Below are 24740 nucleotides of genomic sequence, written 5' to 3' on the forward strand. Positions count from 1 at the left end.
AAAACTGTGGTGTTCACAGACTCCTTCTGCCTTCAGCCCCAGCCTGCCTCTGAGGCATCACAGGCATGGTAGGGGCATGGCAGGTCACTATTTCTCAGGAGTGGTGGGAAAGTCCAAGTAGCTTGCAGGGGTACCTGGTAGGTCTTAGTTTCTGCTCCTCTCCTCTGAGGACTAAGAATTGTCCTGTTCTGGAATAATGTGGGTGACTCCAAGGATGTTTGTGATTGAGTTACCTTGTTGTAACATGTGGGGACTACTCTCTCTCCCAGCCCGGTGGGGATTGGCAGAACAACTCTCCCAGATGCTGGCACAGAATTCTGTACCAACTTGCCTTTTGTCTTCATGAAACCTGGTAAAAATAGACAAGCAGTGCTGTGGTCTGGCCCTTGGGCTTTTCCCAGTACAGCAGGGGTGAACAGGACACTTGGGCAGTGCAGTCCCAGTGAGCTACCCCCACTCTCCCTGCAGGTGGCCATGAACATCCTCAACAGTGGGCGGTTCAGCATGGGCAGCATTGTGGCTGGGATGCTCAAGAAACTGATCGGTAGGTACATTGGGGACAGGAGCCTTTTGTGGCACAACCTTGCTCCTGCGGCCCCCACTCCATCCCGGAGGCTCTGCCACGTCCTCGCAGCAGGCCGGTGCTGAGCCAGGCCACTGGACAGACAGCCCAGCTGCAGGTTAAGACGTGGGCTTTGGTTTAGACCAAAAGTTGTAGTCAGTCTGCGCCCAGGTGGCTAATGTTCCCATTTCACACTCCTCTGTTTTACTTACAAAGGATGGGGGGAGCCGGTGTAGTCTGCCAGAGGTCAAGAGGGGTTGCTACTCTGACCACTAAGAACAGAGCTACTTAGCAAACATCCAGATGTAAGCAGCACAGTAGTGCTATTTCTCACAAGATGCCCATTTTGTAGTGATTCAGTGGGTGAGGAGTGGGACTCCTATCACTTGGTTTCGGGATGTTGCCTTTGTTTTTTTCCATTAGCATACCTGAAACCTAGAAGTTTTTGTCAGCGAGCTTAACCCTGTAGGATTTTTGTTGGGCAAGGATGTCAGCTTTGTGGAAGTGACTGAAGGGAAAGGCACAGAGCTGAGGGTTACCTGGAGGCTGGTAGAGTGCTTGTGAAGTCCTCAGAGTGCAAGGCCAGGTGGGGACAGAGAGGCTTTGTTTTAGGCTCTTCTCTCCATTTCATAGATGAGGAGCCTGAGACTCAGAAAGGATCACTCATTTGCCCGAGGCCACTCACCTGGGCCAAAAGCTGACCCTGTCAGACTCCAACCTCTGGGCTCATCTCACTTTGCTGAGCTGCCACAGCCCCTGAAGCCGTCTGGGCCTCTGCTTCCCCTTCCCCGTCAGGAAAACTCAAGAAGCATGAGGAAGCAAGAGCTTCGTGGGGGCGCTCATGGTTAGCCTGTCTCCAAAGGATGTAGGCTCTTGCGATCCCGAGGCCCAGAAGTAATGTGTGAATGTGGGTGCCTGTCTACCTCCTGAACCCATCATGGGGGCCAGACCGTGGTTGGATCATGCCTGTGAAACGTTCAGAGAACACCGCAGGGGGCGGGGCTGGCCTTTGCTGCCGACTGCTGGGAGGCTGCCGTGTCCTCTCAGGTGACCTCAGAGCTGGGCGCCTGTTCACAACTATACACAAAACAGGCTGCCCTCCTGCTCTGGTGAGGGACGGCTGGGACAGGCGTGAGCCTGCTCCTCTTGTCGGGGTGCTTCTGGGGCCCTGGCTCTCGCCAGGTGCCTTACACCTTCCTCTCTGATAACCTTGGCAGCCATGCTAGGAGGCCGGTAGTGTTGCTCAGGGATGTTGGCTGCTTGGCCCGGCCTACTATCTGGTAAGGAAAAGCACCAGGGTCGGGCCCGACTCTAAACTCTGTGCTTGTGCCCCTGTCCACTGCTGAGGCACCCGGAGAGTGGACGGCCGCTCCTCTGACCAGATACACTAGGAAGGGGCAGCGCCATCTTGCAGGGCGTTTGGTCTCAGCCAACCTGCTTCTCATAGCTCCTGCCTGAGTGTTCGCAGGGACTTGATGATAGCCTTAGGAGATCATTCTAGGATAGCCAGAAAATGGTTTGTGATGACTCTGCTCTTCTCCAGAAATGACTGCCGAGTATGCCTGCACAAGGAAACAGTTCAACAAGAACCTCAGCGAATTTGGATTAATTCAGGTACTGAAGGTTGTGGGTGCTGCGTGTGTTGATTTCATGTGTGGGCGTTACACGTATGCTTTCGTGGTCTGTACTGGGGACTCTCGTGCAGCGGTTCGGAAGACGGCGAGATAACGTGCCTCCCTGTTCGGGATGCCGGGGCTTGGTTCTCTTGGGCACCGAGGCTTTGGCCTTAATTGCCTTCTCTGCTGGCTGGCACATCTGGGTCTCAGCACATGCAAATTGTTTCTTGTTTGTGTTTTTTTCTGAACACCCCAGGAAAAGTTTGCCCTGATGGCTCAGAAGGCTTATGTAATGGAAAGTATGGCCTACCTCACCGCAGGGATGCTGGACCGACCAGGGTTTCCTGACTGCTCCATTGAGGCTGCCATGGTGAAGGTAATCCCCGCACAGCCCGGGAGAGAGCAAGAACAGCTCCTTAGCTGTGGCCTTTCAGACCCAGTGTTGCCTGCCACCTTCCTCTTCTCTTTAGCTGATAGGCCAGTTTATCATCGACCCAGTATCTGTGGTGTCCCCACCATGTGCCAGGTACCGCCCTAGGATGCACGTGGAGAGACCAGGATAGCATAGGAGAAGCAGCAAAGAACAGTGCCCAGTTGAGTGCGTTTCTAGGACAGGTCAGTGTCTCCTGAGCACAGTTTGTGCCAAGTTGTCTCCGGTCTGTAGCAGATGGAGAAAAATCTAGGCCACGTATGTAATTTCACGTCAGTATAAAACAGCAGCCAAGCTTTCTTAGGACTTTTGTTGTGAGTGTTCAGCCTTCCTGTTTTTTGGGTAAATACTGGAGTTTTCAGTACCTTCATTTTGGGGAGGGGGGCAGTGAGGAGTGTTTTTTTTTTGTTTTTTTTTTTTTTTTTAAGCTCCAGTATAAAAGAGGCATCCCTGGTTCAGGAGAAGTGGTGAGAGGAGCTCAGAGGAGAGACCCTGCAGTGTCTCGAGGTGCTTTAGAGGCACCGTCAGTAGGTCTCTGTGCCAGGCACTTTGCATTCACTGTGCCCCCTCATCCTTCACCGACAGCCAGACACAGGGACGGCCCCTGGACGCAGCCTCTGCCCAGAGGCTGAGCTCCCAGCCGAGCAGGACAGTGACTCTGCTGTCCGGGTGCTCACGTGTGGACAGACGTGTCTTTGTGTCACCCACAGCCGGGTGTCGGGCCAAGCAGCTCACGTGCAGAGGGGTGAGCTGTGGGTGAAAGGGCCTGGGCGGGCAGGGGCGGGCCTCGTGGAGGAGGACAGGAGATTCCTCTGTGGAAGGTGTAGAGTGGCCCCTTCCACTGTAAGGAAGCCTCAGAGGTAGGAGGAGTCACGGTGAGTGGGGGGCCAGAGCTAGTCATTGTGGTCCAGGAAGCAAAGGACTTGCCTGAGGCCTCCCCGGGAGATTGCATCAGGGCTGCTACAGGGTCGGTCTCATCCTAGAGACCAGTTCTCCGTGCCCAGTCACCCTGCCCTGGCTAAGGCCCCCTCGTGGAAGGGACTCGGCCCTGCCGCCCCCGTGCTGACCGTGTCCTGGGTCTGTGGCAGGTGTTCAGCTCAGAGTGTGCCTGGCAGTGCGTGAGCGAGGCGCTGCAGATCCTCGGGGGCTCAGGCTACATGAGGGACTACCCGTACGAGCGCATGCTGCGTGACGCCCGCATCCTGCTCATCTTCGAGGTGAGTGCCCGCCACTCCGCCCCCCACCACCCACCCTGAGCACTCTCATTTGTCCCTCCTCACAGAGCCCCTTCCCCAGGCGTGGAGGGGAGGCCAAGGGGCCAAGCAAGGGCCTCTTCCGAGCCTGCCACTTCCGTTGGCTATGTTGAGACAAGCAGAGATCTCATGGGAGGGCCTGGTTCTGCCTCCAGGGCTCTCTCTGGGTCTGGGTTTCCTTCTCTGGGTATTGAAGCAGCTGAGGGTCCTCTCCATGGGCTTCCCCAGCCCTGACTGCTCCCTCTCTAATTACTGCCTCCTTCCATGGGCTCACAAGCCTAAAGAGGGACTTCAGTGAGTGGGGAGAGGCCGAGTGGGGTAAGGAAAGGGGACGTGGGGGCCGCCGAGAAGCTCTCGGGGAGCTCATGGTCTGACTGCACGGCCAAACTAGTGCAGTGAGGGCCTGAGGTGCCCCTCCCCCTAGAGCAGCTGGAGTCTCAGGAAGCAAGTGCACTGGGCCCCTGGCGGCAGAAACAACTTGGGCCTGGCCTAGGGGAGGGTGGTTTGGGCCAGGCACAGGAGATGGAGTATGCCAGGCCCAGACAGGGCCTTGCCTGCCAGCACTAGGTAGAGTAAGCAAACCTTTGTGGGAGCAGCGGATAGTCCTGGTTGAGGGGAGCTGGGGCAGAAGGTAGATAAGAAGGAGAGGCAAGTAGCCAGGCTGTGGAGGACCGTGGCCAATAAGCAGAGTCTGGATGTTACTGTGAAGGTGCTGGAAGCCGTCAGAGGTTTCTGGGCAGGGAGTGACTCGGGTACATTCCCGTTGTGGGAGATTCCCTGGGGCTGACATTGGGGGTGGGTTGCAGAGGTGAGACCAGAGGCCGGGTGCCCGCAGCAGAAGAGAGAGGTTGAGTCCAGAGGCTGTGGAGATGGATGGGATTTCAGGATGCACGCAGGCTGTAAGAGAGGCAGGCCCATGGACCAGGCTCGGAGCCTGAGCAATTGGTGTGGTTTCTGAAGGGCCACCTTCAGACCATGTGCGGGTGGGGCCCCGCTCCTGGGCTACCAACTCAGGGGAAGGCCTCAGGGTGTGCTCCCCACATCCCAGCCCCTGTGGTCCTCTTTCTTAGTGGATACACAGGATGTGACCAGCCTGAAGTCACGAGTCCCAAGGGCACGGGGATGCATCACATCCCTGCTGCCCCAGGAAGGCTTCTTCCGAGGCCCCATTCCCTCGGCCTGGTTGAATTCAATCCTGTGTGACTGGGTGGGGCAGAAGCTCTGAGGGGCACGGACCCCTCAGTGCGAAGCAAATGCTCTAGTCTAGACTGCGAGACGGGGCATGGCTTGGCCTGCAGTCCTCCAAGCTCTCCTTCCTCTCCCATGGGAGTCTCCCGTCCATGGCTCAGCCTGGCTGTAGCGCTCAGTGCCCCATGCTGGCTGTGTGACCCGCAACCCCACTGGCTCCCTGAGATAATCCCGGGGAGTCAGTGGTGTGCGTGGGCACAGCAGCAGGTACCGACACCTGGTACTCGGGCACGGTTGGAGGCTGCCTGCCCCGAGGAATCTGGTGGTGCCCACACAGCACTTGCTGCGCCCTGGGCATCAGCATCCCTCCCCACTGGGGAAAGTGGCTTCTCTCATAAAGAAGCCGAAGTAGAGGCTTGGAGAAAGGAATGACTCCTGTGCAGTTGGTCATAGAGAATTGGTAGGTCCCTAGGGAGGCCATGGTTTTCTGGTCAGCCCTCAACTCCTCCCCATGGAGGTGGTAGCCAGCGTGTTGCCCTGACCCTCAGGTCACAGCCCTGCTCCCTTTGTGAGGCCGCTTCCAAAAACGGCAGCTTCTGTAGCACTGACAGGTGGGCAGTGGTGTGGCCTACCCAGTCACGTGCACAGCACAGGCAAGGCCATCCCGAGGGGGCAGCCTCTGACCTCTGTACTGCTGGCCACAGGGAACCAACGAGATTCTCCGGATGTACATTGCCCTGACGGGCCTGCAGCACGCCGGTCGCATCCTGACCACAAGGATCAAGTAGGTGCCAGCCCCACTGTCTGCTCCTCGGGTCCCACCTGCCCATCAGAGGCCCACCCCAGGGCATCTGGAGGAGGGAGGCCGCCCTGTCCCGGTGAAGCCATGCAGTGCTCAGCTCAGTCGCAGGCTGGCTGGAGGGAGGGAAGGGGACAGGAGCCTTGAAATTAAAAGCCGGGCTCCAGAGCTTGGCCTGCGCCTGCAAGTGACGGGAGGGTCCACTGCCTCAGGAAGTCACGGGCCGCCTCCACTGGCTGCCTCCACTGGCAGCTCCTGCCTCCCACACTGCAGGGAGCTGTGTTCTCAGAACCTAGGGAATGAGAGGTACCCCTCAGGTGCTGGGCTCCCAGGCTAACAGGAGACGACTCCCTTCTCTCCCTCATGGCTCCCCTGGACCCCCGTCATGGGCTCGGAGCAATTAGAAATCACTGCTGGAACCCCGTACGGGTTGCTGAGACTATTTGCAGACTCCTTAACCCGAGAGCACCTGGGGGCCGGCTGTGACTGCTGCTTGTGGAGAGAACTCGTGTGGCTCCACTCAGAGGGACCAGCTGCTCTCTGACAGGCGTGCAGCAGGCCCAGGCCAGGGCGGGCGGCACATAGGTCTTGAGTAGGTCCCTTTAATGCCTTAGATAGTCCTAGGGAAGAGGTGCCCTGCGGTTCTAGTGTGCCACTAGGGACCCTGTTGCTGGGCAGTGGAAACCAGCAGTGGGGCCTGAGTTCGTGGGGCCATGGGCTTTCTGCAGTGAGCTTAAACGGGGCAATGTGAGCACTGTCATTGAGACCATCAGCCAGAAGCTTCGAGACTCCGTGGGCCGAACCTTGAACATGGGGCTGACAGGGAAGCTGGGAGCTGTGCACCCCAGTGTCGCGGTGAGTGGGCACAGCTGGCATACCCCCCATCTGGGTGCCCTTCTGGGGGATGTCCCTTTCCAGAGGGCTGTGCCCAGGGCGTTGGGGAAGATGGCCCCTGCCTGGTAGCAGAGCCTGGGCCCCAGAGCCCCAGCCGTGCCATGTCTGGGTAGGATGGGCACCATGAGGAGGGGACACTGAGCAGTGACTCCTCTGACACTCCTCTGACATACTAGGACAGCGCCAGCAAGCTCGAGGAGAATGTGTATTACTTTGGCCGCACTGTGGAGACATTACTGCTCCGCTTTGGCAAGGTACCTGGGCCCCTGCCAGGTCTGGGGAGGGCAGGCCCCCTCCGACTTGGGAGCCAGGGAGATGGGCTGTCTGAAGTGTCCGCCTTTGGGACCAGGCCTAGAAAGAAATCTTGGTCACCGTGGAGGCGTGGGGTGGGGCTGGCTGTGCCAGGGGCCACTTGGGTGGGTGCCTTCCAGGCAGAGAGAGGCTCCTTAGAGCCCAAATCGAGGGCTGTTGCTGCTCCCGGTGACAGCACCGTAAGCACCAGCCTGTGTCTCAGTTTCCTGGGACCTGGTCTCACCTTGACCCCTGCCCAAACTGAGACAGAAGGGAAAACCGGGCATCCGGTGAGCCAGCCTCCCCCAACCCAAAGGGAGAGGCTGTGTTAGGCATGAATTGAGGCCTGGAGGTGGGTGAAGATGTGCCCGGGGAGGGAGGTCGTGGGTGGCGAGCCTCCACCCTGGGCTCTGTGCTCCCAGACCATCGTGGAGGAGCAGATGATCCTAAAGCGGGTGGCCAACATCCTCATCAACCTGTACGGCATGACGGCGGTGCTGTCGCGGGCCAGCCGCTCCATCCGAGTGGGGCTCCCCAACCATGACCATGAGGTAAGTCTCCCTGCCTGCTTAATCCTCTGAACTTTAATGAGGCCAGTGGTTGGAGGAGGGGGTCAGCGAGCGGCATGACCCAGTCAAGGAGTCTCAGGAGCGAGGGACTGGGCAGGTCAAAGGCCTCAGCCCGGTAGTGGTCCAGGAGGCTGCTGGTTTGCTGAGTTGTGGCCGTGGCCCGCACTGGCGGTCAGCTCTGAGGAGGAGGTCTGTGCTGCTCAGGACACAGGGCTACTCCCTTTTGTCTTCCTACCTGAGGGAAGAGGAGTGGGTGAGTGAGGAGGGTCCCAAAGCTGTGCCCTCCTCCGGCTGCCTTCCTTACCCTGCCCGAGGGGCCGGATGCCGTAACTGAGCACCTGCCGTATGCATTGTCCCACAATAGCCTGTGGGCACTAGGATTATGATGGCCTTCCTGCCACAGAGGAAACTAAGGCTCAGAGTGTCGCATAATTAGCTAACTAGTTGGGTCAGGGCTGGAATTAGAATAACGACTCTGGCTCCTGAGCAAGGCCTTTTGACTCCAGCCAAGCTGCTTAGTTTGGCTGATGGAGTTCCTTAAAGCTCACACACCAGAAAGGGGGTGCCCTATGTCATCCCTAGGTCTCTATGTCAACTCTTTAACCTTGGTTCTGGCAGGTTCTCCTGGCCAACATATTCTGTGCCGAAGCTTATTACCAGAATCTCTTCACCCTGTCCCAGCTGGACAAGTGTAAGTAGGGTGGCCTTGGAGGTGGGAGGGGAGGGCCTAATTCCAGGTGACTGTTGATGGTGAGCTGCTCCTGGCCCCTGTCAGGCTCCCAGGGCCTGCTGGCTGTTCACCAACTTCTCCCTTGAGTGACGGAGGGTCAGCTGGGCTGGCCTGCCGGGCAGGAGCAAAGGCTGTCAGAGTCCCCACAGGTGTCTGCCCAGCATGCCTAGCCCCAGTCTGGCAGCTGCCTAGTGAAGGTTTGCAAAGGCAGGCAGCGTTTTACCTGCCTCTTCACCCCCTGCACTCCGGGGAAAATCAGTCTGCCTTTTAGCAGAAGTCCCAGGCTTTGGCTCATGCAGCTGTTGGTCTGGAATGCTCCTCTTCTACTGTAGTCACTTGGCCAAGTCTGGGAACACCCGGCTCACATTCTTCTTCTGACCCTTATGGTCATTTGGCCTCAAGGCTCTGTGTCACGTGTCCCCTGCAGAGCCCACCCCTGTTGCCAAGTGACGGAGGAGAGGAGCCCGTGATCGTGTACAGCTCCTGGCCCTGGGTGCTGGCATGTCTGGCCCTGGGTGCTGTGGAGGGAGACACGCTCCTCTGGCAGGCTTGCCTGGGGAAAGGGTCCTTCTCCAGCCCCTGCTCCCACGAGATCCGGGGTTCTTCGGGGTTACCAGGATGAACCCTTTGGTTTACGGGATGAAGCCCCTCTCCCTCCTTTCTCCCTGCAGCCAGAATCACCTCCTTGGGGGTTTGGAGGAAGAGGGTCACCTTCAGGACTCCCTTCACAGCGGGTGGGCTGTTCTTTGAAAAAAAAAAAAAAGTTCCAGGAATATTTCTGTTATCACAAATCTATTCTTTTTTCCTCCCAGATTCTCCAGAAAATCTAGATGAACAGATTAAGAAAGTGTCCGAGCAAGTCCTAGAGAAGCGAGCTTACATCTGTGCCCACCCCCTGGAAAGGACGTCCTGAAGCAAGAGGACAGTGTTCCTTGCTGCCCCCAAGCCATGGCCCATCGCTGGACAACTCTTTCTCCAGAAGGTGGAGGATTTGGGGTTTTTTACAAGTGGAACCGTTTCTTCCCAGTCTATACCAAAAGGGCCTTCTCCTGGCCTCAAGGCACCTCTTTAGGCTTTGCCCTGCAGGCCCTGCTGCTTGACCTGATCCCAGGTGCTGAAGAAACGGAGAGAAGGCAGTTGGTGACACCTGGGATTTGAGGGGCTTCTGCTAGTTTAGTGGGAGACGTCGCTGCCTGTGGCACGAGGCTGGCGGGGACCTGTTTCGGGCTTGGGGAGCTGCTTCTGCCGGACCACACATTCTTCTGGTGGGCTGTGCGTTCTCCAAGAAACCACCTGCCAACTGTGTATGTGGAACGTATACACTTAAAACATATACTGGGAACTAACGAAAACCAGGAAACGTAGTTTGTGTTTCCGCCTTTGCCGCACTGGTCACATTTTTCCTCAGAGCCCTGGGATCCCCCCTCTGGTGATGGCCTCCAGTTCCCTTTGTGTTCACCCCGCAGGAAGAGGAAGGCCCTGAATGCTGAGGGGCAGGTGCCCAGGCCACAATGCTCCAGGGAGTACCAAGTCCCTGTCTCTGGGCTTTCTTGGGTGATGGGTGAAAACCATATGGTCGGCTGCATGACAGCATATGCTGTTTCTTGCCTGGGGCCTGTCTCCTGTCTCTATAGAAGTTGGCCTTCACTCTTGAAGGGGGGACAAAAAGGAATCTTGAGGTGACACTAATAGACCTTTGCATTTCTCTAGACTCTTTTCTGATGTTGTTAGCCAGATCTTGGTCCCTGCGTGCTCACACTGGCACGCTTCCAGGCTTCACCTGGTCCTGAGAAGTTTGGGGCTCCAGAAAGCCCGCTTTGGCCATCACCTGGAGGTGGGAGGAGGAGGCCAGGCCCTTCCCTTTCCCTTCAAGTACAAGTCAGTCTGCACGGACGGCTGGCCTGAGCACTCCGCCAGGGTTTGGGGAACTAATCTTCAAGAGGTAAAAGTTTACAATTGTGACATTGGACGTGACTTTCCAGTGAAACCTGACGTTCTTAGTGTTTTGTTCGCAGGGAAGCATTCTGTACAAAATGGAGAGTACTAACCTTCTAGTATAGTGCCAGGACCGGAGGCTGCATGGAGCACCTTTGCCAGGGAAGCATCTGTTCAGACCTCCCGCCCTGAGGGCAGCCCTCGGGAAAGGGGGCTTCACTGTAGGCCCGGAGTCATGGTCGCCCCTGGCGGCAGCTGGTTCTCTGCATCCAGCTGAGTTTCAAAGGCTGGGGCCCCTGGTTCAAATCTCCCTTTCCCACCTGCCGTTTCCGAGTTTTCCTTAAACACATTGTGGGGAGGAGAGGCCCCAGCGTGCGTCTGTGGCCTGCTGTCAGCTGGCACTGGCTACCCACCGTGCCCAGGGAACGCGGCTTGGGAAGGCCTGCAGTGGGGCCTGGCCTCACTGGGCTGGGCCAGGAGACCTTCATGCAGCCCCAGAGCCTGTTCCAGAGGGAGGCAGCAAGGGCCAGACAGGAGGGAGGCCAATTTCAGCAGCCTGCCAGCATTTCCTCCTGTTTCTCACAGCTGTTACCCACTGCCCTCGGGGCTTGTGGGAAGAAAGAAATCCATTTTGTCTATCTGGTCTAGCTTTCTGAGAAAGGTTTCTCTGGCAAACCAGAGATGAGTTTCTCTCTCCCTGAGCAAAGGCTCTGGCAACCAACAAGTCTGGATTCTCTGTTAACCTGTAAATGAGGCCCATCTTCATAAACAGGGTGAGAGGGACCCATGCTCCTAGGCTCCCTCCCTCCCCCAGAGAGGGATGGCAGCATCTTGGAATAGGAAGGGAGTCAGAAGGTCCCAGAGGTGCCCAGAGCCCCTGCCCCCAGCCGCTGGCCAGGCATCCATCCGGTCCTGGGTAATGTGTGTTGGGGCTCAGAAAGCCCTTAGACCTATCTTCCGACTTCTGCGTTTTGTAAGAAACCAGACCCAGAGCAGTGAAACGACTTGCCCAACGTCACACAGCAAGTTAGCATGACAGCTGGAATTAGAATCCAGGGCCCCTGAGTTTTCACCCAGCCCGCTAACGGCAAACCCAAATCTGACTCTCAGAAAGTCTGGGCAGCTAAAGCGAAATGGATCCTGCCACAAACGCACAGCAGCAGAGTTCCCAACTGTCCATGGCATCGGGAGGCTCAGCCCCACAAAGCCCTCTTACCTGTTCTGGGCTTTAGCACTGGAGAAGGGGGCAGCTCGAAGAAAAGTGGTGGCTTCCCGTACAGGTCAAAGTCCTGGTGGCGGCGGTCCCACGTCCACCTCCTTCGATCCAGCATGTTAGCGAGCGGTGTGTTTTCCCTCCACTCCTACGTGGAGAACGGCACAGTAAGTTAGGAGGGATGTTCCTGTGCACACCCTGCCTGAGGCCCTACTCCTCCCCACCCCCCCGTGGACCTCGTTCAGCTCTGTGACCATGCCAACGGGCAGCAGCCTGATGTGACGGTCGCTTTTGGTGCTTTTGTGAAGACCTGTCAGTTGGAATCCGTTGGCCGTGAGCCAGGCCTGGCGGGATTGCTTCTTGGCTTTCTTTTCCTCTTCCTCAGAGTCCTGGGGCTCCACCATGGCTGAGAGGTAATTCTGGGAGTACGTGAACCTCTTCCTTGGCTCCTAGAAACGAGGGGCAGACACGAGGGTAGAAGGGCTGGTAACAGGCACGGACGGGGCCGACTAGCCCTCCAGTCTCCAAGCAGGTGTCAGAAACGGTGGCATAGGGGGGACAGAATGACCGTCCCTGACAACCAGACCTCCAGAGTAACTGAACCGTGAGGGTGGCGTGGGTGTTCTCGACGGAAGCAGCCCTCTTCTAAAGGTCATGTGCTGGCAGCCTCAGCCAAGGCTTTTCCTTCGGGGTGACGGCGACAAGAGCTCTCTAGGGAAGGCGAGGCGTCCACACTTGTGTGCAGACAGGTGCCTGGGAGCACGTGTTGAGGATCGCTTGGCTCTCCCACGTGTGGAGGATTCACGTGTAGCATGGGAACAGAACACCTCTCCCTCCGGGGTGCGACCCCCCCCCCCCCCCGTCTCCTTCCCCTCACTGGTTGACTCTCTTGTGCACGTCGGAGAGTGCTGACCTCCAGGCAGCACGGTCACAAGAGGAGAGGGTTCACCAGGTTAGCTGTTACTCTGGAGTGCAAGCATCCACTGCCTCCCTCTCTGGGCCTCTCACCTTGGCCATCTCTCGATACAGCTCCTTCTTGGCAAGCTGTGTGGAATTCAGGGTCTGGATGCTGTAGTTATAAACCGCGTCTTTGGCAGGCGCTGCGATTCTGATCACCTTCACCACAGACTTCGGAGGCTTCTTGCCGACCTGGTAGACCCTGGCAATATTTTTCTGAAGAAAGAGACACGAGTCACAACCCGCACACAGGCCCCTCGACACCAGCTGCCAGCTTGTGTGAAGCAAGCGGACCCCTGGGACGTGGCTGTGGTTCAGGTGTCACTTCCTGAGCACGAGGGCGGCCATTCCATCCCAGAACACTGCCAGAGGGCCATCGGGTCCAACGCCTCACCGTCCGGGGTGGAACTCGGGACCAGAAAGGAGATTGGTGTAAGTAAGGTCAACGTGACTGGAACACACAGCACCCAGCCACGGAGAGAATTTGTGGCTCAGATGGCCAGAAGTGGGAGAAGCTTCAGGTTTTCATGGTATATACCATCCTTGCCCGTGGTCACCTTTCAGTGCTGACTACATAGGGAGCGTCCCCATCTCTCCAGAGCCCCACGATGGTTTGTCAGCTCCCTTTGTGAATGAAAACAGCAGTGAGGAAAGAGAACAACAGTGCAGGGAAAGGTGGCAGGGCCCCAAGAGGAAGCTGCACTCTGTACTGTGCAGCACCCATAGCCTGCCCTTCACTTGCCTGTGCACCTCCAGCAAAGTCACCATCTTTTGCTTTGAAGGAACTTTTTTCTCTTAAAGATGGTGACCTTGACTCACATACTAACCACTACTTCAGGCCAAGCCCCAGTGTCTTAGTCTCTGAGCAGTTTCTGTAAGAGAAAGCAAAGTAACCAAGGGAAAGATTAAATAAATCTGTGACTCAGACACGAAGGAAAGGTCAAGGCAGTAGGACCCGCATGGCTGAGAGCAACAGGGACTGAAGGCAAAGGCAGGCCACACGTCATCGGGTGAGGGACAAAACTCTTGCCTTGGAGCACCTTCCAGGTGACCGTGCCAGACGGGCCATCTGAGCTAGGACCCTGTGGTGGCACACACATGGCTTCGTCAGAGCACTGAGTATTTGGTCCGGTTTTTCCAGCGGGAGGGTTGGTCGGAATGAGTCAGTCTGCGTTACTAAAAGTGCAAGTCCTCAGACCTAAGGGAGACCGCTTCTTCCTTTTACGATACTTCCTGGAGTTTGAGGTTGAAGTTCCAACCAAAAGAGATTACGTGAGGTCAAAACAGTGGTCAGCGGTGTTTCTGGATGCCTGGCGTTCTCTGCCCTGGGGGTGGAGGCTGCAGGGAAAGTTGGACTCTTCAGCCAGAGTAACTAGATGCCTGAGGAGGACCGGTATCCAAGACCAGAGGCACAAACTGAACTGAAGCCAAGCTGTTGGAAGGGATGGGATAAAAATTTATCGTACATGCAATCCTAAAAGCAGCAGACGGAAGAAACAAATATCGGGGGCAAAACACGAGAGTTGAGATCAGGGGCGCGGGCGAGTGAGCCGCCGCAGAGTGAACTCGTGAACTGGAATCCAGGCTCAGACAGCAAGCCTGAGTTTAGGGAATGGGAACCAAACTCAAAATGTGTGAATAACAGAAGCCCCAAAAGGAAGGGGGAAACAGGAATCGGAACTTTTAAGAAAGCAGGAACATCAGAATAGATCAGGAAACTTCCAAGCCTGGACACACTGTTCATGAAGTGTGAGACCCCAAGAGACAGCAGGCCACCTGTGAAGGGAAAAGTACCAGACTGACCTCAGATGCTACAAGAGCAGGAAACAAGGTGGAGAACTTGAACCTAGGACTGTACATCAGTTGAGGTGAGTCAGGTGTGCAAGGCCTGGGAATTTAGGCAGAGACTTTGAAAATACACTCAGAAGAAAATTCAAAAGGGAGGAGGAAAACCCAAGAGTTTGGACAAAGGTACCAAGTGATGTTTTCTTGTCTAAAAAGGACCAGAAAAGCATAGTAACCTAGAACTGAAATTCTGGAGACTTAATATATAAAAGGGATGGTAAGGTGTGCATAGGAAAAGATAAAAGGAAGATATTAATATAAAATTTTCAGGGGCCGCCTCTGGGTGGCTCAGTCATTTGCGTGTCCGACTCTTGATTTTTGCTCAGGGCATGATCTCACAGTTCATGGGTTCAAGCCCCGTGTTGGGCTCTGCGCTGACAGGCCGCAGCCTGCTTGAGATTTTCTCTCTCTGTGTGCCTCTTCCCCTTTTGCACACACTCTCTCGATCTCAGAATACACTTTAATAAAGTTTCAGAATTCAGTAGGAATTTACAAAAATGAATGTGGTCTTTAGGACAGCCACCTTAGAAACCAAGAATGTGTAACTCTTAAATCTTTGGTCTAACCAAAGAAAGGAAGAATTTAAAAGAAAGCGAGCCTCAAAAGCCTAATCTAACAATACTCTCGGTAAATGGCTTGTTTGCCAACTGGCAAATCTCAGACTCAATTTTTTTTTTTTTTTTTTAAGCTAACATGCTGTCTATACGAACTGCTTTAGGAGTGTCTGGCTGGCCCTGTCAGTAAAGCATATATGACTCTTGATCCCAGGGTCATGAGTTCAAACCCCAATTTGGGTGTAGAGATTAATTCAAAATAAATCTTTTTAAAAAGAATGGCTTTAGACCAAAAGATACAGGTTGCAATTAAAGGGAGGAAGAATACAAACTAGGCAAAAAGGAACCACAAAACCAAGACGAGAAAAACGAGTGGCATTCGGAAGACTGGACCACATAATTCAAGATAAAAATCTATCAAGAGGCACAAAAAGACCTTGTATATTGAGAAACAGAGCAAGAAGGTATAACTGTCATGAACATTTGTGCCCCTTAACAATACAGCCTCAAAGTTTATTAAGCAACTGACAGGACTGCAGAGAGAAATGGACATCTGCTTGACATCACTGGATAGTGATCAAGGAAGTCAGAATTCGAGGGGCCAAGAACCTGGAGAGAAGGAGAAAACATTGAATCCTCCCCCACCCACCCTACACAGTTTACTCTCAAGGTATTTATTTGCTGATTCCTAAATTGCTCATGAATGAGATGAATGGAGCAGACAAGAACCCAGGCAGAAAAAGCAGCCAAGAGGTTCAGGGCACCTGGGTGGCTCAGTCAGTTGAGCGACCGACTTCAGCTCAGGTCATGATCTCATGGTTCGTGGGTCCGACCCCCCACGTTGGGCTCTGTGCTGACAGCTCAGGGCCTGGAGCCTGCTTCAGATTCTGTGTCTCCCTCCCTCTCCGCCCCTCCCCCACTCATACTCTGTCTCAGAAATAAACAAAAGACATTTAAAAAAAAAAAAAAGCAGCTAAGAGGTTCAATGTTCAGCAGGTATTTTGGAAAGTGTCACCATGCTGGGAAACAAAAACTGGATTTCAGAGTGTCCCAAGGAGGAAGGCACCTGTTTACACCCTAAGCTTATAGTCAAAAATTCAGAAAATCTGTGCTTAGAAATAAATGCAAACAAGGGATAAGCCTTTTTAGGGGAATTTGTCCTTCATTGGCCTGCTAGAAGAAAATTAAATCCTCTCTGTAGGAAGATACAGTTTTTCCTATACAGTGTTCACCATTTAAGGAAACACCCCAAGGCAATCTACCAATTCAATACAATCCCTATAAAAATTTGAATGGCATTTTTCACAGAAATAGAACAATTCTAAAATTTTTACCAAACCACAAAAGACCCCAAAGAGCCCAAGCAATCTCATTTCCTGATTCAACTATATCACACAACTATTGTAATCAAAACAGTATGGTATTGCCATAAAAATAGACACAAAGTCCAATGGAACAGAACAGAGCCCAGAAATAAACCACACATATATAGTCCATTTATAATAAAGGAGCCAGTAATATACAATGGAAAGAATGGTCTTTTCAATAAGTGGTGCTGGGAAAATAGGACAGCTGCATGCAAAAAAAAAAAAAAAAAAAAAAGGGACCACAGTTCACACCATACACAAAAATCAATTCAAAATGCATTAAAGACTTGGATCTAAGACCTGAAACCATAAAAATCCTGGAAGAAAAAATAGGCAGTTAACTCTTTGACATCCGTCTTAGCAATGATTTTTTTGGATTTGACAAAAGCAAAAATAAACAAGTGGGACTACATCAAACTAGAAAGCTTCTGCACAGCAAAGAAGACCATCAGCAAGATGAAAAGGCAACCTACTGAATGGGAGAAGGCATTTGCAAGTGACACAACCAATAAGGGGGTTAATACCTAAACTAAATAAAGAACTCCTATAACTCAATAGCAACAACCAAAAACAACAAAACACACCTGATTAAAAATGGGCAGAAGATCTGAATAAACATTTTTCCAGAAAAGATACACAAATGGCCAACAGGTAAATAAAAAAATGCTTAACATCACTAACCATCAGGAATATGGAAATCAAAACCACCCCACACGTTTTAATGACTATTATTTAAAAGACAAGAAATAACCAGTGTTGACAAGGGTGTGGAGAAAATGGACCCCTTGTGTACCCTTGGTAGGAATGTAAATTGGTGCAGCGGCTATGGAAAATAGTATGGAAGTTCCTCAAAAAATTAATAATGGAACTACCATATGATCCAGCAATTCCATTACTGGGTATTTATCTGAAGGAAATGAAAACACTAACTGAAGAAGATATATGGACCTCCATGTTCACTGCAGCATTTATGATAGCCAAGACGTGGAAGCAGCCTGTGTCTATCCATGGATGAGTGGACAAAGATGTGGAGTGGGGTGTGTGTGTGTGTGTGTGTGTGTTACACAATGCAATATTACTCAGCCATAAAATAGAAGGAAATCATGCCTTCTGTGACAACATGGATAGGCCTTGAGGGCATTATGCTACATGAAATAAGACTGAGAAACCTCACTTGTGGAATCTAAAATGAACAAAAACACGAATTCATAAATACACAACACATTGGTGGTTGCTAGAGGTAGGGGGTTGGTGAAATTAATAAGTGGTCAAAGGGTACAAACTCTTAATCATACAATAAGTAAATCATGGGGACGTGATATATAGATAGCATGGTGACTACAGTTAATAGTACTGCATTGTATATGAAAGTTACTAAGAAAGTAGATCTTAAGAGTTTTCCTAAGGAAAAGAAAATTGCTATATGTGGTGATGGCTGTTAACTGGACTTACCATGGGGATCATTTCACAATATACACAAATATTGAATCATTGTGTTGTATACCTGAAACGAATAGAACATGTCGGTTATGTCTCAAGTTTAAAAAACTAAGAGACATGCCAAGACACAGGACCAAATAGGAAAACGAAGAGAAAAGGCAGGTAATAGAAAGAAACCCAAGATAATCCAGATATTGGAATTACGATTAATATAATAAGCTAAATGAAAAGGTGGAGAATTGAACTAGATATCTGGAATCCATAGAAGAATCAAATGGAAATCTTAAAATTTTTTAAATCATTAAAATTATAATTCACTGGATGGGTTTAACAGCAGAATGAACATCCAGCAGAAGAGATCAATGAGTTAAGATAGATTAGTTAAAATTTGTACTGTATACTACCGTATGGTATAAATTGAAGACGCCTGGGTGGCTCAGTCAGTTGAGTGTCCTACTTTGGCAAGGGTCATGATCTTATGGTTCATGGGTTCGAGCCCCACATTGGGCTCTCTGCTCTCAGTACAGAGCCCACTTCAGATCCTCTGTTTCCCCCCTCCCCCATCCCTCACCTGTTCATGCTCTCTCTCAAAAATAAACATTTAAAAAAATATCCAGATTGAAGAACACCCACTAAAACACGGAAAAATAAAAGCATGAGATATATAAGTAATATAAGATGTAAGTCATAGTGAAAATATCTAACTTGTCATTAGAATCCCAGGAGGACAGGGAGAGAGAACTTGACTAGAACAGAAGTATTTTTGAAAAGAAATACTGGGTCTAGATTTTTTTTAAATGTAAAGATATCAAGCCACAGATTCAATCAGCTCTACAAACCCATAGCAAGATAAATACAAAGAAAAATACACCTAGGAGCATCATAGTAAAACAAAAGGAAAAGGAGAACAATTTTGGGGCAGCTGGGTGGCTCAGTCGGTTGAGCATCCGACTTTGGCTCAGGTCATGATCTCAGAGCTGGTGGGTTCGAGCCCCGTTTTGGGCTCTTTGCTGTCAGTCCAGAGCCTGGAGCCTGCTTTGGATTCTGTGTCTCCCTCTCTTTCTGCCCCTCCCCTGCTCATGCGCTCACTCTCGCTCTCAAAAATAAACACTAAAAAATTTTTAAAGAAGAAAAAAGGAGAACAATGTTACATGCAACCAGGAGAGGACAGTATCTTAAAAAAGAGCAAAACAGACAGCTTTAAAGTGTGAAAATAACTGCCAAGCTAGCATTCTGCCAAGAAAAATGTCCCCCCAAAATTAACCAGAGAACCATGATAAATGGAATTGAAACACGTCTCCTCAAAATAGGACACTGAAACAATGCAAAGGCAAGCCACGCACGCAGATACTTGTAATGCATGTAACTCATAGCTTATCTGGATTTAAAAAAAAAAAAAAGCAAGATCCAGATGAGCTGGAGGAAAAACTGCATTTGAACAGGCGCCTCACAAAAGAAAATATACAAATAGCCAACAGTAGGTGAAAATAGGTGCTCAGTATTATTATTCATCAGGGAAAGGCACATCAGAATTAAAATGTAATACCAGTAAACCTCACCAGAGTGGGTAGGACTATAAAGATGGACAAATTCAAGTGTCTGCAACACTGCAGCACAGATGGAAAGCTACACTCCTGTATTTGCTGGCAGAAGTGTGAAATGACACAACCACTTTGGAAACGTGGCAGTTAAAAGTTAAACACATGCCTGCGCTATGACCCAGTAAGTTTACTCCTAGGGTATATGCCCAAAGGGATGAGTAGATGGGTCCAACAAAGAGGATCTGTATAAAAACACCATAGCAACTTTAGCCATAATAGCCTCCCCCAAAATACCCTGGAAAACAACACAAATGGAAATCAGCAGGAGAACAAATAATTGTGGCATACACATAATGGAAAACTGCACAGCAACAAATACGTAATAATACAAATCTTTATAAATATATTTGTGTAGCAAAAGAAGCCAGTGTGAGGATGCATGCTGTATGGTTCCATTATATAAGGTCCAACAAATAGCAAGCAAACCTATTCCATGATGACAGAATTCAAGATAGTAGTTAATTGGGAAGGAGCATGGTACTTTTTGGGGTGACAGAAACCTTCTACCCCTTGATCTGTGTAATGGTTTCACAGGTATGTGCATAGATGGAAATGAATGAGGCTATATACTTAAGATATATGCATTTTACGGTATTTGCTCTAAAAAGTATTACCAGAGACAAAGAGTCTTATCATATTTATAAAAATCAAATCAACAGGATAAAGCAGTCTTAAATTTGTATATATCTAAAACATAAGTGAGCAAATATAATAAGCAAAGCCAGGAGAGAAGAAACAAATCCATAATCTCATTTGGAGATTTTAACAGACTTTCCCTAGTAACTGAGAGAAGAAACAGAATTTAAAGATCAGGATAGAGGTTTGAAAAACAAAGCAAAGTTGATGTATTTGGAACACTGTCAACAACTGCAGGATATATTTTTTTTTCTCAAATACTCTGGAACACTTTCCAAAACTGACCTTTTCTGGATTGTAAAATATCAACAAAGGATAGAAATTATACAGAATATATTCTCCGACAGCAGTGCATAGAACTGAAAAAACAAACAGAGGTAACAAAAAGCCCAAAGTATTTGGAAATTACAGAATATACTATTAGCTAATCCACTGATCAAACAAAAAATGAAAATGGATAGTAGAAAACATTTTTAACTGAGTCATGAAAATACAATGTATAAAAATGGGGATGCACTTGATGTTCATAGGAAATTTTTAGCCAAAATAAATACACTAAGATAATAAAATGATGCATATCTGAAAATAACCAAAATATCCATCTGAAGAAATCAGAAAAAGCAGAGCAAATTCAAGCCATAGAAAGTAAGAAGAAGGAATAAGAGCAGAAATCAATAGGAAGTAAGTATACAATATGGAATCAAAAAACAACAGAGACACTGGTTCTTTGAAGAAAATAATGCATTCGTAAATGCAATTTCAATAAAGATCTCAATCTCCCATAAACAAACTCATGTATGAAAAGCAACTTGATCTGACAGAATAGGCAACATAAATCATTTGGGAAGGGATGGGCATTTAAGCAAAGCGCTGGTACCATTGATCATGTGGAAGAAATGAAATTAGAGTCCTACCCTCATACAAAAAATACATTCCTGATAGATCCAAAATGTAAATATGATGAACAAAAATGTAAATCTTTTTAGAAGGGTGCCTGGGTGACTCTGTCGGTTAAGCATCCGACTTCGGCTCAGGTCATGATCTCACGGTTCGTGGGTTTGAGCCCCACGTTGGGCTCTGGGCTGACAGCTCAGAGCCTGGAGCCTGCTTCGGATTCTGTGTCTCCTCCTCTCTCTGCCCCTCCCCCACTTGTGCTCTGTCTCTCTCTCTCAAAAATAAATAAACATTAAAAAAAATTTAAAGAAAAAAAATGGGGGGTTGCACCTGGGTGTCTCAGGCGGTTGAATGTCCAACTTTGGCTCAGGTCATGATCTCACAGTTGGTGAGTTTGAGCCCCACATCAGGCTCTGTGCTGACAGCTCAGAGCCTGGAGCCTGTTTCAGATTCTGTCTCCCCCTCTCTCTCTGCCCCTACCCCACTAGTACTCTCTGTCTCTCTCTCTCTCAAAAATAAATATCAAAAAAACCTTAAATACCAACAAGTACAAATTAAGAGGGCAAACAAAATGGAGGAAAGCCCTTCAAGCTTCAGTGAAAAACAAAAAGCTCCCACCTCGACACCGAGGTGAACACTAAGGATTAAGGGAAAGTTTTAAAAGATTCCAGAGGAGATGACAGTCTAGTTAAAAAGGAAAAAGGATCAGGTGGGTATCAGACTTACCCGCAATTCTTGATTTTAGAAAGCAATGGGTTTGGTGGGTGGTGGGGGGGAGGCTGCGTGCAGGGATTTGAAAGCATAATCTCAAAAACAGTTCAGGTGCTATTCAAGTGCAAAGACAATGATAACCATGGACCTGCAAGCACCCTGAAAGTTCATTATCTACAAAAACTTTCTGAAAGAAAAAAAAAATAGTAAAGCAAAGGATTAAGTAGACACGACATGCACACATCACTGCAAGAATAGAAATAAGTAAAAATTTGAAGTTGGCTAGGAGGAAGACAGGACTTCTAGTACGGTGGAGTAAGGAGTCCAATCCTTCCGTCAAAAAACAATAAAACTGGACAAAACCGTCAAAAGCAACCACTGGAAATTCTCCAAAGGCATACAAAAAAACTTCGAAGTCTTTATTCACGGAAATGTGCTCAACTTCAGGTAAGAACAGGAAGAGTCAACGTCATTCCTGCCATCCCCGGCACTTCGAGTAGTTCTCCGAGGGTGTGCGAGTCAGGAAGATCACCAGCTGCACTGCCCACTTGAGTGCACACTTACTTGATCTGCACTGCAGCTTGCAAAGCCCACGGGCAGGGCCAATTATAAGCAACGACAGCAATCTCAGCAGCAAACCAACAGAGCAGGCGAGCTGCTCAGCAGACCTGAGTTGCTGTCCTACCTGGCGCAAGCAACAGGCAAGCAAACTAATTAACGGGGAGACACAGGAAATGAAATAGCCACCTTGATATGCTCTTCATACATCGCTTGCTGCCTGCCTGCCTGCACCAGCAGAGGAGATGTGAGAGAGAGAGCAGGGGAGGGGCAGAGAGAGAGAATTCCAAGCAGGCCCCATGTTGTCAGCTCAGAGCCCAAGGTGGGGCTCGATCCCACCAACCAAGAGATCATGACCTGAGCTGAAATCAAGAGTCCCCCAACTGAGCCACCCAGGCGCCCCTACTGCAATGCATTTTAAATGTACAGTTTTCTTTCTTTGTTTTTTTAATGTTTACTTATTTTTGAGAAAGAGAGTGCAAGCAGGGGAGGGGCAGAGAGACAGGGAGACACAGAATCTGAAGCAGGCTCCAGGCTCCAAGCTGTCAGTACAGAGCTTGAACTCACAAACAGCAAGATCATGACCTGAGCCAAAATCAGATTTACCAACTGAGCCACCCAGTTGCCTCTTAGATGTCCAGTTTTCAACCAAAACTTAGGAGACATGTAAAGAAATAGTAAATTGTAAACCTTATTCAGGAAAATAAAGTAGTCACTAGAAACCGTCCAGTAGGTCCAGCTGGTTGACTTTAGCAAAGATTTCGATGTGGCTATTACTACAAAAAAAAAAAACAAAAAAAAAACAAAAACAAAAAATTATTTCAAAAACTTAAAGAAAGTATACCCCAAGTCAAGAAATACACAATCTGAGGGGTGACTAGGTGGCTCAGTTGGTTGAGCATCAGATTTCAGCTCAGGTCATGATCTCACAGCTCGTGAGTCCGAGCCCCACTTTGGGCTCTGTATTGACAGCTCAGAGCCTGGAGCTTGCTTCGGATTCTGTGTCTCTCTCTGCTCCTCCTTTGCTCACACTCTGTGTCCCTCTCTCAGTAAATAAATAAACATTAAAAAAAAAGACATAGCCAATCTGAATTAAAAAAAGCTACAGGAAGACTCTGCAGTTATATCGTACAGTAACTGAAATGAAAAATGCACTAGAGGGACACAACAGATTTAAGCAGACAAAGAATCTGAACCCAAAGACAGAGATTATCCAAGCTGAGGAACAGAAACAAAAGAATATTTTTTTTGCATTTGTTTATTTTTGAGAGACAGAGAGAGAGAGAGTGTGTGTGAGCAGGGGAGGGGCAGAGAGAGAGGGAGACACAGAATCCAAAGCAGGTTCTAGGCTCTGAGCTGTCAGCACAGAGCCCGACATGGGGCTCGAACTCACAAACTGCGAGATTATGACCTGAGCCAAAATCAGACGCATAACTGATTGAGCCACCCAGGTGCCCCAAAAGAATATTTTTTTTAAATTAATAGTGCCTCAAGACATATGGGATATTAATAAGTGAACCAACATGCACATAATGGAAGTCTGAGAAGGGAGGGTGGGGAGAGAGGAAGAAGCCGCAAAAAGTATTGAAGAACTAAAGACCCGAAACATTAATCTACTGATCTAGGGAAGCTCAATAAACCCCAAGTAGGATAAATATAGAGAGATCTACACCTGTACATATTAGAGTCAAACAGTTGAAAGAAAAATACAATGATAAAAATCTTAGAAACAGCAAGGAAAAAAAATGACTCATGACTCATCATGTACAAGGAAATACGATTTAATGGCTAAACATCAACAGAAACAACAGAGACACAATGTAATAACATTTTCAAAGTGCTGGAAAGAAAAAAAAGTTCTTGGTAAATATACCATGAATTCTGTGTCCCGCAAAAACCATCTTTCAAAATCGAACGTCAATAAAGATATCCTCTGATAAAGGTAGAATTTGTTGGTAGTAACCTGCAAATTATCAAATATACTAAAGGAGATCCTTTAAAGCTGAGAATAAATGACAGCAGATGGTAACTAGAATTTACATTTAAAAAATCACTGGAAGGGGTACCTGGATGGCTCAGTCAGTTGAGCGTCTGACTTTGGCTCAAGTCATGATCTCACAGCCCATGAGTTTGAGCCCCTCCTTGGGCTCTCTTCTGCCAGTGCAGAGCCCATTTTGGATCCTCTGCCTTCTCTCTGCCCCTCCCCCCTCAAAAATAAATGTTTGAAAAATCACTGGAAAAGATAAATATGTGGTAAATATAAAATATTATATACATTTTTCCTTCTCTCAACTTTTAAAAGACCTGACTGCATAAAACAATAATAACACCATATTTGGGGATTAGTGCATATATAGATATAACAATAATAAAATAAAGGAGGGGGAGGAAACAGATATATAGCAGAACAGTTTCTCCATTTACCCAAATAAAGCTAGTGATAATCTGAAGTAGATTGTGCTGAAGATGCATATTATAGATGAATCCTAGAGAAACCACTAGGAAATCATTTTTTTAAGAAAAAAATCCATGAAGGAATTAAAGTGGTACAACTTTATATCTGTTAAACACAAAAGGAGGCAGTAAAGGAACAACAGAGAATCGAAATTAATATTAAATATATAAAAAACAAGACATAAATCGAACCATATCAAAAATTATATTACTCATAAATGGACAAACAGCAAAGATTGTCAG

The 24740-nt window shown here is 49.4% G+C and overlaps 2 protein-coding genes across 4 annotated transcripts in view; one reads left to right on the forward strand and one right to left on the reverse strand.

Moving 5' to 3' along the window:
• Nucleotides 1-10041, forward strand: part of ACAD9 (acyl-CoA dehydrogenase family member 9) — a 47914-nt gene extending 37873 nt beyond the window's left edge. For both annotated transcript variants that reach the window (XM_030307514.2, XM_030307515.1), the window contains 10 exons: nucleotides 469-544; nucleotides 2106-2176; nucleotides 2435-2554; nucleotides 3697-3825; nucleotides 5754-5833; nucleotides 6577-6703; nucleotides 6919-6996; nucleotides 7456-7584; nucleotides 8221-8293; nucleotides 9145-10041. In XM_030307514.2, the coding sequence (XP_030163374.1) occupies nucleotides 469-544; nucleotides 2106-2176; nucleotides 2435-2554; nucleotides 3697-3825; nucleotides 5754-5833; nucleotides 6577-6703; nucleotides 6919-6996; nucleotides 7456-7584; nucleotides 8221-8293; nucleotides 9145-9245 (984 nt within the window). In that variant the 3' untranslated portion in view covers nucleotides 9246-10041. The remainder of the gene's footprint in view (nucleotides 1-468; nucleotides 545-2105; nucleotides 2177-2434; nucleotides 2555-3696; nucleotides 3826-5753; nucleotides 5834-6576; nucleotides 6704-6918; nucleotides 6997-7455; nucleotides 7585-8220; nucleotides 8294-9144) is intronic.
• Nucleotides 7597-24740, reverse strand: part of CFAP92 (cilia and flagella associated protein 92 (putative)) — a 65674-nt gene continuing 48530 nt past the window's right edge. For both annotated transcript variants that reach the window (XM_030307510.1, XM_032592362.1), the window contains exons 13-16: nucleotides 12489-12653; nucleotides 11717-11929; nucleotides 11484-11628; nucleotides 7597-7837 (exon numbers count right to left, since the gene is read on the reverse strand). In XM_030307510.1, coding sequence (XP_030163370.1) covers nucleotides 7803-7837; nucleotides 11484-11628; nucleotides 11717-11929; nucleotides 12489-12653 — 558 coding nt within the window. In that variant the 3' untranslated portion in view covers nucleotides 7597-7802. The remainder of the gene's footprint in view (nucleotides 7838-11483; nucleotides 11629-11716; nucleotides 11930-12488; nucleotides 12654-24740) is intronic.

Source organism: Lynx canadensis, chromosome A2, assembly GCF_007474595.2.
Source record: "Lynx canadensis isolate LIC74 chromosome A2, mLynCan4.pri.v2, whole genome shotgun sequence".
NCBI lineage: Eukaryota > Metazoa > Chordata > Mammalia > Carnivora > Felidae > Lynx > Lynx canadensis.